The sequence below is a fragment of the Hydra viridissima genome, unplaced genomic scaffold (assembly GCF_058129835.1).
Source record: "Hydra viridissima isolate aposymbiotic clone 2 unplaced genomic scaffold, HvirCarnegie_v1 scaffold_12, whole genome shotgun sequence".
NCBI lineage: Eukaryota > Metazoa > Cnidaria > Hydrozoa > Anthoathecata > Hydridae > Hydra > Hydra viridissima.
In genome coordinates this window covers 13041049-13054025 of record NW_028324311.1, presented here as the reverse complement: position 1 = coordinate 13054025, position 12977 = coordinate 13041049, and the positions used below count along the sequence as shown (strand labels likewise).

The window sequence follows — 12977 nt, the reverse complement described above, 5'->3', positions numbered from 1 at the left end:
TCATAAAAATGTATGTAAATATTATTATATAAACGTATACTTATATTTATAGGTTAGATTATGCAGGACTGTTAACTAATTCATCCATCCATACATACATACATACATACATACATACATACATACATACATACATACATACATACATACATACAAAAGTTAATTTGTCTTATAGTCTAAACCTACCATGCGGAACTAATGGATGGATTAATGAGATAATAGGAATGAAAATATTATTAACGCATTATAACATATATTTAGTACACTTAGAATGAGGTATGTTAGTTACATGCAAAAAAATTATTTTCTGATTTATAAAATTTTAAGGCGAAATGCTTTAACGGCCAAACGAAAAATCACAAAATAGACCTTTAACGGATGATGAGACACAGCAAAACGCGAATGAATCGATACGCTAGTCTCCTACTTTCAACATTCGTGAAAACAAATTTTTAGGTCAGAGAAGAAAACTAAATATGACGAGAGTTCAATTATGAAAATATTCAAATCCATACTTTTATCAAATTTAAATATCACATTAGTTGACGAACAAAACGATCCAGCCATCGCCAGACATGATTCAAACCATGTACAGGTTATTTTCTTAACCCAATTAAGCAATCGGGTAGTTTCATAAAGTCGTATTTCCTCTACATGTGGGTTCCTCTACATGTGAGTATCTACATGTGGTAAATTCTACTTCTCAGTTATCATTTGTATAACAGGTTTCTTGCAGACGTTTTTATCTTTACATTTAATCTCAATAATGGTATTTAATGTATCGATCATAAGAAAAAACACATGTGCTTAATCATAAACTGTGGCTTATCCTCATAAGTTTAATGTATTACTTATCCCTATGGAGTTTACATTAACGATATTACGCATGATGGACATTTATTTTACAATCTCTGAGAGAAACTCTGATATACACTTCACCGTGTTCGCTTTTTCGAAGATAAATTGGATTTTTCTCTTTTGAGCACAAATTTTGATGTTAAGTCCGATTTTTCTCGTCTTAGAGACGATTTCGAAGAAGTTAAGTCCGATTTCTCTCTTCTAAAAGGCAGTTGTGAAACTGAATTCGATTTGTCTCTTCTTCGAGACGTGTTTGAAGTTAAATCTGATTTTTCTTTGGTTAACTTAGGTGAACCTCTGTCCTGAATTAACTTTTGAGAATCCTCAGCTAAGTTTCTTTTTCTCATTCGAGGCAAGCCTCCTTCAACTGAATTTCGAAGAATTGCATCAGCCGTCCGAGATCTCTGAAAAATAGGAATTCGTGAGTGGCCATTAGTTGTTTTACTCCGAATTGGTATTTTACAATCAGTTTGGGTGGCAGTATGACTATAGCATACATTAGTTTGACTAGAAGACTTCATACAAAGACAGTGATTCAATTCAAAACACTCGGAGTCGACGGAATATATATTAACCGAATCAACGGAGTTTTTGAACAAATTGCGAGAGATTGATTTCGTTTTAACAGTAACTAAAAAATCAAACTCCTTAATTTAAAAAGGAATTATGACAAAAAAAAAAAAAAAAAGGATTTAAACAAAAACGGATTAAACAATAAAATTATTGGCAAAAATATTGAGATTAAGAAATAAAATTTTTGAAATAATAATTTCATACCATCGTCACGTTAGGTTCAAAAGCAATCAATTAAATTGTAATAATAGGTTATATATATATATATATATATATATATATATATATATATATATATATATATATATATATATATATAACCTATTATTACAATTTAATTGATTGCTTTTGAACCTAACGTGACGATGGTATGAAATTATATTTATGTAAAAAGAAACTAAGTTTAAAACATACTTCCTCCGTCGCTTGCAGCATTCGGGGTGCTGTTCCTCTTCTCGGGTGTATTTCCCAAACATTGAGTTCCCCGTGACAGATCTTCAGAAGGTTTCTCTAAAACGGTTTTACTCCCTTTGAGTGAGTTCATTTGGCTTCTTAACCATCGATCTGCTTTATTTTCATATACACTAATATCCTTTGGCGTTGTATTAATACTGTTACGCGTTTTTTCTAGCTCTTTCAATTTGTTATCTATTTCTTGTATGGACTGATCCATGTTTATTGCTGATTCGTTAAGAAAGTCTTCGATAGCTTGGGATTCTTCATTAAGCGTTTCTTTTAATTTTGTAGCATTCTTGATGCTCTTTTTAAAAAAAAAAGAAGCAATTTTAAAAATAAAACAAAATAATACCAAAGATTTTTTTTTAATTACCCGAATCTTATTAAAAAAAAGATTTATTGGTTTATAAATCATTCTGTCTCTTATTAAATGACAAACACGTAGAAAATATTAATATTCATTAAATATTCATTAAATGCATTACAAAGGTAACTAATCCCCTTACAGTGGGATGGCAGTCGTCTAGACTTCCTGAACTATTTGTACTTTCGGAGCACATGCTTTGTGTATCCGATGAAGCTTGACTAATTAAACTTTTAAACTTTTCTTTAGCTAATGCCGCGACTTTTTGTTGCGCGATATTTTTTGCTTTACTTAACGCTGTTTGAGGGCTGCCATTTTCTATATTACCTAAAATATGAATTTGAATTAAAACAAGTTTCGCACAACGGAGAGACGTTGTTAAGACAAAAAAATGTATACCTTACGGAGAGACGTTGTTAAGACAAAAAAATGTATACCTTACGGAGAGACGTTGTTAAGACAAAAAAATGTATACCTTACGGATGTTAAAGTTGTACATAGCTGTTACACGAAAGTAAAATAAATAAAACTCAACCTGCTACTATTGTTCTGCAAGGGTCATGCTTTACAATATAATGATCGAGAGTATCCCATCCGCCACCGATTCGCACCATCACATGTTTACGCATTACCTTACAAATGTATCAAAAAAATGCAACATTGAATAAAACGAAAATAAAACAAAAATAAAAATAATGAACAAAAATAGTGATTTCATAAAAAATGAACGAGTAAAACCAGGTACCAAAAAAAAAAAAAAAAAAACACCAAAAAGCAAATTAATACATACTCGAACAAATATCAGCGTATGGGTTTTTCCGATTTTGTATTTTCCCTCGGCTAATTTCTTGATGGGAAATCTATCTTCGCATATGCATTTGTTGACTATATTACGGACCTGAAAAAAAAAGTTTTTTTACTAAGAAAAAAACGTTTTGAATTGTATAAAACTTAGACTAAAGCCTTCTGCATTAATGCCATTAATCAATAGCACTTCCTCTCGAGATTCGCTCTTAATAAGAGTCAGGGTAAAAAAACGATTGGATAACAAACTCTTTCTCACCAAGACATCTAAGTTGTTGTCTTCCTCTAAGTCACGAGGTTTCGGTTGAACTTTCCCCGCTTTTTCGCATTCTTCGTCTCTTTCAATTTCTTCATCTATTTCTTTTTCGAAACGAACTATCTCCGGCGGTCTAACACCAAACTTATATGCTTTTCTTGCCACATCCATCAGTGAAAGAATGACAGATTTTTCATTTTTATGTAGAACCAAATCTTCACTTTCAAAGATAACAACATCTTGGATTCCTAGCTCCTTACACCAGGCAATATAGTTCGATACGTTATCCCGAGCAATGAAAGACCCTGAAAAGGCTCCTTTTTCTGTGTAACGCACTGGTTTTGTTGGTATTTTTAAGCTCTCGTTTGGGTTCAAAACGGCGTACTCTTCCGCAAATCGTTGGATGAGTCTTGCTTGTTGGCACAGTATTACACCGTTATCAAGACCAGGTAAAAAATTATCAGGCGTCAGATCTGCATTGTACGACAAGCTGTTTATCCACTCTGATAAATCTTCCCGCATTGCCTGGACAAATCTTGTAAGAAGCTCTCGACGAGTATCTTCTTGTCGCCTCTCTTTTGTTATATTAATATATTCGGATAATGTCATGTTCAAACACTTTATTCTTTCATAAACTAAATAATTAAAATTTCAGAACTGTACACGTATCTTTTTAATAACAATTACTGAAATATAAAATATATTTTAAAAAAATCAAAAAAATGTTTTAATTTATTTGGTTAATATTTTCTATAATCTGAAAATATTTAATCATCATTTTCTTGGCAACATTCCTTCAAACAATAACTTTTAACAAATTTCCAAAAAAACTACATAAACCAAAACTTAACCAGAATTCTTATCAAGCTTTCATATTTAAGTCAATAACAAATATTGCAAATTCTCCGCCGTTTTTTTAAAGAAGAAATATGGTCTGGGAACAATAACTTAGAATATACAGCTAGCAAATCGATTGTTTCGTAAACAATGCCATACTTAAGTTACAGGAACATATGTTGAGAAGTCGAGAAAATTGAAAATCATAGATATGATGTAACTATGATTGCGATATGATAAAACCAGACTTTCATTTGACGATATTGAGGATGGATACTATTATAGTGCTAGTAATCACTTACCAGGCTTCCATCAAGTCATTTCTATCGATTTAGAATTTTTAAAGAGTTGCATTCACGAAGTGTAAAATCATTTATTCAAAACACATTATCTAACAGCTTGTTGCACTAAGCAATATTTTCTCGCTCGTTTTTTTTTTTTTTTAATTCTATTATTATTACTTTCTGAGAAAAAAAACCGTTTTTAAATCTTTACAATAACTGAAAGCAACATTCGCGTATTTCTTTCAAAAAAAATAAATCTTATAAACGCTTTGTCGTCGATGAAAAAAAACAACAACCTATAATTATGATTTGTAATGATTAACATGTCAATTAACATAAACAGGGCAAAAATGTCACAAAAGAGCTTTTTAAGTGAAAACTAATCAATAAATGAACCAATTTATGATATGGAATAGAGCTGTAAACAATAATTTTAAATAAACGACGGCGTGCGTTCGAAAAAACGGATTAAAATTTCAATTGGCTTTTTGTTTTCTCATTAAAAAATATTTATTACGTCGTTAATTTTTTTAAAACTGGATTAAATTCAAAGAAATGTTTCGTTATTGGACAAAAAAATCTTTGGTTACAACCCAAAAAATAATGATAGTGGAACCCAATAGTGGAACCTTGGCGTCAAATTGATACGAGCAAGAACGATGGGAAAACGAATAAAATTTAAACGGAGAAATGTTTGTACATTTGTATTGTAATTTTGATTTATTTAATCGTGTACGTCTATGGTTGTAAATTTGTGTTCTTATAAATTTGTGTTCTTGTAAATTTGTCTTTATATTATTTATTTTGTAACAGTAAAAATATTTTTATATAATAGGTTTTACAAAGGCACCAGCGACTTTCTTTCTAAAATACGACTTTCTTTCTAAAATAGTTTTAATGGCAAATTTTGCATGTGTTTTCACCTATTAAATCTATTCACATGGTAAGTAGCATGTTGGTTTGGACATAAGTAATGTATAGGTAATAAATAAGTCACGTCTATATTATGTATAAGCAAAGTGCAATATTATATTCGCACAAAGAACTACGAACAAATAAAAATTAATTTTTAAAATGATTATTTAAATAAAGCACGAACTAAAAAATAATCACGCACGAACTAACGAATAATCACGCAATTAATCTCATAAGAACTAACTTTTCTTTTGATTCAATCATCATAAAGGGATAAAAATAATGAAGTAAAAAAGTTTTTAACAGTTGTTTTTGTTGTGTTGTTATTGTTTTAAATAAACGCGTATTTTACTATTAATTGCTGACCGCATTACAGAATTTTAAAAAAAAACGTCATACCAGAGTAGATAACGGGTGTAACCAAAAGAAATCAATCACATTTTTCTTGACAGTTCGACAAATATTGCATTTAATTAACCTTAAGGTAGGGCTGAGAAGGTTTAATATATAATGGTATTAGCATGTAATTATAGATGCAAATCATCTGTTTTAAACCTTTTTTTATTGAAAGTATGTAAATATAAGAATTGGGTATACCCATAAGAATTGGGTATATATTTTCTCTTTGTTTTTGAAGCTCAAACTATTATTATTATTAGCCGCGTTCTCAATAAAATTTCATCGAAAAAGTCTTTCAAGCAAGAAAACTTTAATTAACGTTCGACTAATTACTGGAGTGATCAAAGAGATTGCGTCATCTAAAGAGACACGTCATCTAAAGAAATCGTGTCATCCATAGCGTGGTAAAAAGTAGTGGGATCTTTGCGTTGTTTTTGTTGTTTAATCGAAAGTTTAGGCTTTTAGAACAGAAAAAACATTGGCATTATGTAATATTGAAAAAAATTTTTTTTTTTAATTCCTAATTTTTATTTTAGTTTTCTTTTTTTTCCAGCTTCCAGTATTTTTCGAAATATCTTCAAACCTTTAGCATTAGTTTTTTCAGCCTGGGCAATTCTAGAGATACTAGCTTGTTGTGATTTCTCAGTTTTAGAAATCTTTAAAACACAGCTAATAATAATAAATACAACCCGTGTGATGGGTATGGAACAACTCAAAATTATAGTAAGGCTTGTTAATAGATGATGGACGCCAAGCCCTTAGGGTGCTCTTTGTTAAATTTGCAATAAAAATTAATTATATAAATTAGTTACTTGTTTTAATTAAATAAATCTTTTTCGTTCCTGCAGAAAATTTTTGAATTTTAAAAATAAAAGTTTGCTTGTCGGAAAAGAAACAAATGTCGAGAGAAAATATGAGCATTTTAAAACGCAGTTTAAAATACTTTTTAATATTAAGCCAGTTCAACAGACCAAAAAATCTTCGCTTTGTTAAGTAAATGACTCCTCGCAACGAATAAGAACAAAACTTTGATTTCTTTTATAGTACTAGTGAGATTTTAAATGTGCATGCCGCACGCTTTTATAGTACTAGTGAGATTTCAAATGAACGCTTACCGCACGCTTTTAATCTAAAAAGGGTTTCGGTAAATGCTTGACGTTCTCGTGAACTTTTCAATGTGTTTAAAAATATTAAGTTTAAAAACATTAAGTTACTTCAAATGGGTTTGTAGTGAAGTTGTTAGAGTCAGGACAAGGCTTAGGTATATAAAAATACTCCAAACAATTTCAATTTTGATTAATTCAAATATAGAGTTTTGAAATAATTCAAACCCTAACTCTTGGGTTTTAAGCAAATTAAAATAGTGAAGCAACCTAAACTTAAAGTTTACAAGAGACTTTTTTTAAATATATTAATTTTCTAATTGTTAAAGATAAATGAAGTAATCAAGTGATTTTGTCAAAAAATCCGATATAGGAGATGAGAACTCTTCATATACTCTTTTTTTTTTTTTTTTTTTTTTTTTTTTTTACCACTTTTTGGTCATCTAAAATAGAATAATACTTCCTACTGAAAATAGTAAAATAAATTTTATAATCAGTATTGCTCTAGTTCTGAAATATTAAAGAGCATTTTATTAGCGCAGAAATGGAAAAAATGTTCAGACGTCAAATTACGTGAAATTGGCAGCATTGTTTGCGAAAAACTTGAAAGATAAATAATTAATATCATTAACTATTACCAGTAATTTTTAGACTAACTTTATTTCCAACTTTTTAACTCTTATCAAGAAAATTACTTTTTTTTCGCCGCATAAATAGCCAAATAAATAATATATTGATCTCCGCTAAGGAGTTCTTAAAACTCACAAAGACATCTGCCTGATATCTTAACTTATCTGTTCTGTTATTTGTCAAGAAACCCTGCTTAACCCTTTAAATAATCGCGATAATCGCTCCATTTTATTTATGCATACTTTTTAAGCGGATACCACGTGGATTTTTAGTTTTATGTTAGTATACTTTGAAACACCTGGGTTCTACGGACGAAAAGGTGGTTTCTATGAAAAGCCCTTAAGTCTGCTATAAGCAAAATATATAAGTATATATATTTTTAAAATTAGGCTGCAAAAATTAACTTTAAAAATAATCTTCTTAACTTTAAAAAATATTTTTAAACCTTCACTGGTTTAGTTGTCATCTTAATCATTTACAAGTTCCCTAGATTCTATACGGCATGACAAAGTACCCTCTAAATAAGACCCAACACCCAAATTTACCCAATGCCTAAAAGGTTACTGCTTTAACAAAACAGTTAAAACCAAAATAACAAATGAAAAGAATTATGGTTAAAAAAAAAAAACAAATGAAAAGAATTATGGTTTGAAAAAAATAACAAATGAAGAGAATTATGGTTTTAAAAAAATAACAAATGAAAAGAATTATGGTTTAAAAATAAAGTACTTTATTTAACTTATCTATAATTTGTCAAAAGATAAAACCTTTCTATTTTTTGATCTAAAAGTTAATTTTAGATATTTTTTTTTGTAAACCTCAATATGCAAGCACGAAATATGATGAGACAACTACGTCATCATTATCAATCGTTATTGTCATCTTTGTCATCTTTATCATTATCAGCAAAAACATCGTCGTCAACCGTCATTACAGTTTTAATAGCCTAACGCTTCAAACTTTTACTGCATTGAGTTCAGTTTAGCGTTTAGTAAACTTCTTAAAGTCGAAAAACAATACCAAAAAAAAAAAAGGAAGAGCGAACATAAACACGAATCACCAACCTGAAAAAAATTCTTCCCAAATTTTTTCAGAAAAAATCAGTTTTAGTTAAGATTAAACTCTCTTCATTCCATTTGACTTCTTCCAAAGAAATTTTAATTCCTATAAGAATGGCGGAACCAGAAAAAAAAAAAAAACAAAACAAAAAAAAAACAGAGAAAAGAAATCTGCTAAATAATTCAATGAAGGTAAAAACGTCTTTTTATTGTTCACATTTGATTGAAGTTTTTAGTTTAGTTAATGACGTCATTGAAAGATATTGAACTTTTTTCAACAAGTTTGTCTCAAATCTCTTTTCATCCAGACTGCTGGGAAATAGTTACTCATTTGAAAATGAGTGTTAAAAACTTAATTGTACTCATTTTTTAAAAATATTTGTTCTAAAATTATTGTTTTGTTTTTACAAAAAAACTTTAAAAAATGGACATAAAATCCCTTAAAAAACTGACTGTATCCTTAGTGTTCACTGAAAACAGGTTACACGACTTTTTAAACGATAAGTTTTAAACTTATCGTGTAAAAGTAAATCGACCAGCTACCCGTAGAAAATGATACACATGGGATAAACCTCGTTGGATTCAGTTACAGAAGCAATCCTTCTTGACTCCCCTCAACATAAAAATAAAAATTGCTTAGTAGAAAAATAACGCAATAAACAATAAAATAAAATTTTTTCTTCCAACCATTTTTTTTTTTTTTGTCGTTTTGAATTTTTGTAGTTTTAGTGCTTTTTGCAATACTTGTGTGTCTAATACTTGAAAAGTTAAAGGAAGCCAAGAAATGTATGTAATTTTAACAAAAAATGTATTAAAATGTGTTGATATAAGTAAATAAAAACTATATTATTTTTCTTATAAATTACTCGAGTTAAACAGTAAAGGGCGCAACCCAGTTTTTCACAAACGTCATACAAAATGAACTTTTTCGTATGTTGCACAAAACCCTTTCTGCGATAAACAACACCCCCTGACATGATAAATTTTATCATATAGTTACAAATCTTGTAAAAGTAATTTAAAAAAATTTAAAAAGAAAAAGCGCTGCAAAGTATTTTTAAGTAAGTTTTTGGATTACCAGATTTAAGAATATAAATTTTAAGAAAATGAAATCCTTTTCATTAAGATTACCGCATTATATTATTTTAATCAATAAACACGCTTTCGAGTTTTTTAAGACCTTAAATTGCGTTGGCTCATCGCTAAGCCTAACTGACGTTATAGCTCATCGCTAAGCCTAACTTAGCGATGAGCTATAATGTAAACTTAAGGGATAATTGCACAGATTGCAAGTAGCATATAAATTTACCTTTAGAGATTGATGGTAAAACTTGGTCAAAATCTAAAGCTTTCATCAAAAAATCTTTTTTCAAAAGTTTTTTTTTTTTCTGTTGTCCATAAATTTTCATTTTTATTTCTCTGGCTATTTTTGTACCGGGTGTATCTTGTAAGCGGAGAATTTTAGAACGATCGGTATTTTGACGCTTGAAGTTCATCGAAACAGCTGAAAGTTTCATCACTTATTGTTTGGTATGTACACATTCTCAATAAAAGAATGCTTTCTGTTCTACTCGGTTAGTTATAGAAAGGAGTCTATTTAGTTTGGTAAGTTAGTTCTTGGTCTCAAATTTCCCTCTAACATCTAATAAATATAAAAATCTGAAAACGCTTGGTTTTTTCCGGCTCAAAACGCAGAATATTGACTTTTTCTGAAAAATTATCGTCTTACATCTACCTGATTAAAAGTAAATTTATCGTGAAATAACAACTTTAAAATTCATTAGATTGTTTCAACCGGAGAGGTTTTTCTATCAGATAGTGCACCAAATTGTACATAGATTATATTCCCTTTTTATGCCTTCTCTTTTGCGTTCCTGCTATTAAAAAAATATTAATTTAAAAGCTTGTTGTTCCGTGAGAAGTTCATGCCATTTTCCAATATAGTTAACCAGTTGATTTTTATGCAATTTAATGTATGCAATTTTCACGTTTTTTTATGCTTAGGTTTATTGTATTCGAAAGATTTTTAAAATTAAATTCTATCAAGGTAGCTGAAACTATTAGTAAAGGATCCATTTGAACTAAAAACGGCATATTAGCATAGTATAACTTAATGATGATAAAGCTCTATCGAACTTTTAACAAATAATTATGGATCTAACGTCGTTTTGACTGGATGATTGCTTTCGCCTCGTGTCCACTTTCTTATATATTACAGACCTTGGATATTGGCTTAATTTAGTTAATTATTAAATATTTAAATTTGAAGAAACAATTAGTAAAAGCTAGAAAAGCTTTTTAAAAATTTTTTTCGAGCATAAAATTTCTACAGTTGTTTGTGTAATTCTTGTCATATAACACTACATCGATTTTTTTAAGAAGATTCTGAAAGTAAAAAATGATTCTGCTACATAAGTTTCATTTATTATTGTTGCAGTTTGTTTTTTGTGGCTCGCAAATGAGGCGCTTATGATCATTTTTCAATATACCAATAGAAAAAAGTTGAGTTTACTTATTACCTAACAAAATTATATTTTTTAATGAGATCTGCAAACACAGAGGTTATGAGTAAATAATATTTTTAGGGGGGGGGGGGGGGGGAAACTGCGCAGGCCAATCTTATGTTTTGAACTCTTAAAATGCATCCTTTAGTGCGTTAAACAAAATGATGAACTGGAACCTGATATTAATTTCTGGTTGATTCGAAAAAAATCCTTTTTATTTGGACGATGATTATGAGATATCGTCTGCTATGAATCTTAAATATAAGATAAGCCACAATTTTTTTTTAAAAAGCAGGTGACGAAAAAATCACCAACCTGTAAAAAACAGATCTCAAAACAAAACTTATATAAAAAAGAAAGTTTGCTTAAGCATTCAAAACTAATAAAATTTTATTTTATTAAGTGCTCAAATTTAATTTTAAAATTAATGAAAAAAATAAGGCTTCACATTTATAGCAAAAAAAAAAATCTCATAATTTTCTCAAAAAAGAGAGAAAAAAAAAATTTTTCATTACGAATTTTAATTGATCAACGAATTGAATATTGAAATTGAAATTAGCCATGTTTTGATAACAACTTCTAAAAGTAAAAAAATGTCAGCATTTATTTCATGACTCTTTTAAAAAGTATCTTTAAAGAAAAACCACTCTTTACCGACGAAAAAAATGGCGAGGTGGTATTTTTTCAAGATCATTGACTCCTTGTTATTTAAATGGATTGTTTGGATTATATGAAAGTATAATAGTTTATTATATTTATCACATATTTTTACATTTACTTTATTACAAATTAATTTGACAAAAATCATAAGCTTTCATTATTTTAAGAAGGAATTTATTAGTTAAGAATCTTAAAATGATTCTTAACTTAAGTTTTTATTCCCCCTTAAAAAAGAAAGTTTCTCCTTTTTCCCCTCTAAAAAAAAAAGTTTCTCCTTTTTTCCCTCTAAAAAAGAAAGATCCTTCACAAATCATGTATATCATTATATCAAATATATCACGAGTTAAGACTGTTGGAAAAGTGAAGATCAGCATTAAAATGTTAATTGGTGTTGATGTTTATGAGAGCGTCAAAAAAGGTTGCTTGCTCGCAGGGCCGGCGAAGGGGGGTGCATGGGGGGGGGGGAGTGTGACACCCCCCCAAACACTGAATCTTAGTCGGCACAAAACGGATTCCGTGACCTTAGTCGGCAATGCAGACTGATTTAATTTTTGCGATTACATTTTAAAATATTGACTTTCAATTTTTTACAGCATTTTAAGTTTTTTAAAACTATTACGATTAACTTTTAAGACTTACAATTTTAAGTTTTAAAAGTTAATCGTATAATAAGTTAATCGTACTTTTAAAAGTCTTAAGAGCTAATCATAATCCCGTTTCGATTGTAGGAGAAAGGTCAACTATATATGATTTATTGTCGGTTACCGGTTTATAAATTTTCATACATTTTATAGATCAGAGTTCAAAAAAGTTTTAGATTCTCTAGTTTGTTTGTCTTCTGAGCATTTAAAAAAATGTATTTCAGCCATTGAACCGTTATTTAATTTATTAAAAGCACCATTATGTACCAAATACTTAGTAGATGGCTTTAAAAAAATTATAGAATTATTTCCTCCAGGCTGTGATGCAGCTAAGATTATGCAGCTAAGATTATGAAGGAATTTATTCTCAATTTTTAGTGTTGGTTCATCATTGTAAAGATATTTCAAATTTATCAGATATTTTTAATGTATCAGAAATGCACAAGAAAATCTTGCCAACTATAAATAAAATATTAAGATTAATGTTAACAGCACCTATAAGTACATCATCAAATGAACGAACATTTAGCAAACTAAAGTTGATAAAAAACTATTTAAGATCCACAATGCACGCTGATCGACTTCAAAATGTAATGCTTCTTAATACTAATAAAGATATGTTGGACAAAATTGAT

General features: G+C 29.2%; 1 protein-coding gene across 5 annotated transcripts; it reads right to left on the bottom strand.

Moving 5' to 3' along the window:
- Window positions 1-236: 236 nt before the first annotated feature.
- On the bottom strand, window positions 237-8720 carry LOC145193694 (uncharacterized). 5 transcript variants are annotated; one of them, XR_016445453.1, is made up of 7 exons: window positions 8544-8691; window positions 3315-3946; window positions 3042-3149; window positions 2727-2883; window positions 2394-2688; window positions 1846-2191; window positions 237-1489 (listed from the first exon to the last, which is right to left on the bottom strand). XR_016445453.1 is itself a non-coding variant. In XM_080071182.2 (7 exons), the coding sequence occupies exons 2-7, from the start codon at window positions 3918-3920 to the stop codon at window positions 936-938; spliced, it is 1896 nt and encodes a 631-aa protein (XP_079927308.2). In that variant the 5' UTR covers window positions 3921-3946; window positions 8544-8720; the 3' UTR covers window positions 237-935. The 5 variants fall into 5 exon arrangements, 3 of the variants coding, with proteins under 3 accessions (XP_079927308.2, XP_089924391.1, XP_089924392.1); XM_080071182.2 differs by having other exon boundaries at window positions 2394-2578; window positions 2787-2883; window positions 8544-8720; XM_090068265.1 differs by lacking the exon at window positions 8544-8691 and adding an exon at window positions 4451-4633 and having other exon boundaries at window positions 2394-2578; window positions 2787-2883.
- Window positions 8721-12977: the final 4257 nt, after the last annotated feature.

Coding starts and splice junctions, on each gene's coding strand:
- LOC145193694 (XM_080071182.2), bottom strand. CDS start 3,920: ATGACATTATCCGAATATATTAATATAACAAAAGAGAGGCGACAAGAA. Junction 2,192..2,393: donor TAGACGACTGCCATCCCACT/GTAAGGGGATTA, acceptor TTTTTTAAAAAG/AGCATCAAGAATGCTACAAA. Junction 1,490..1,845: donor TGCTGCAAGCGACGGAGGAA/GTATGTTTTAAA, acceptor TTGATTTTTTAG/TTACTGTTAAAACGAAATCA.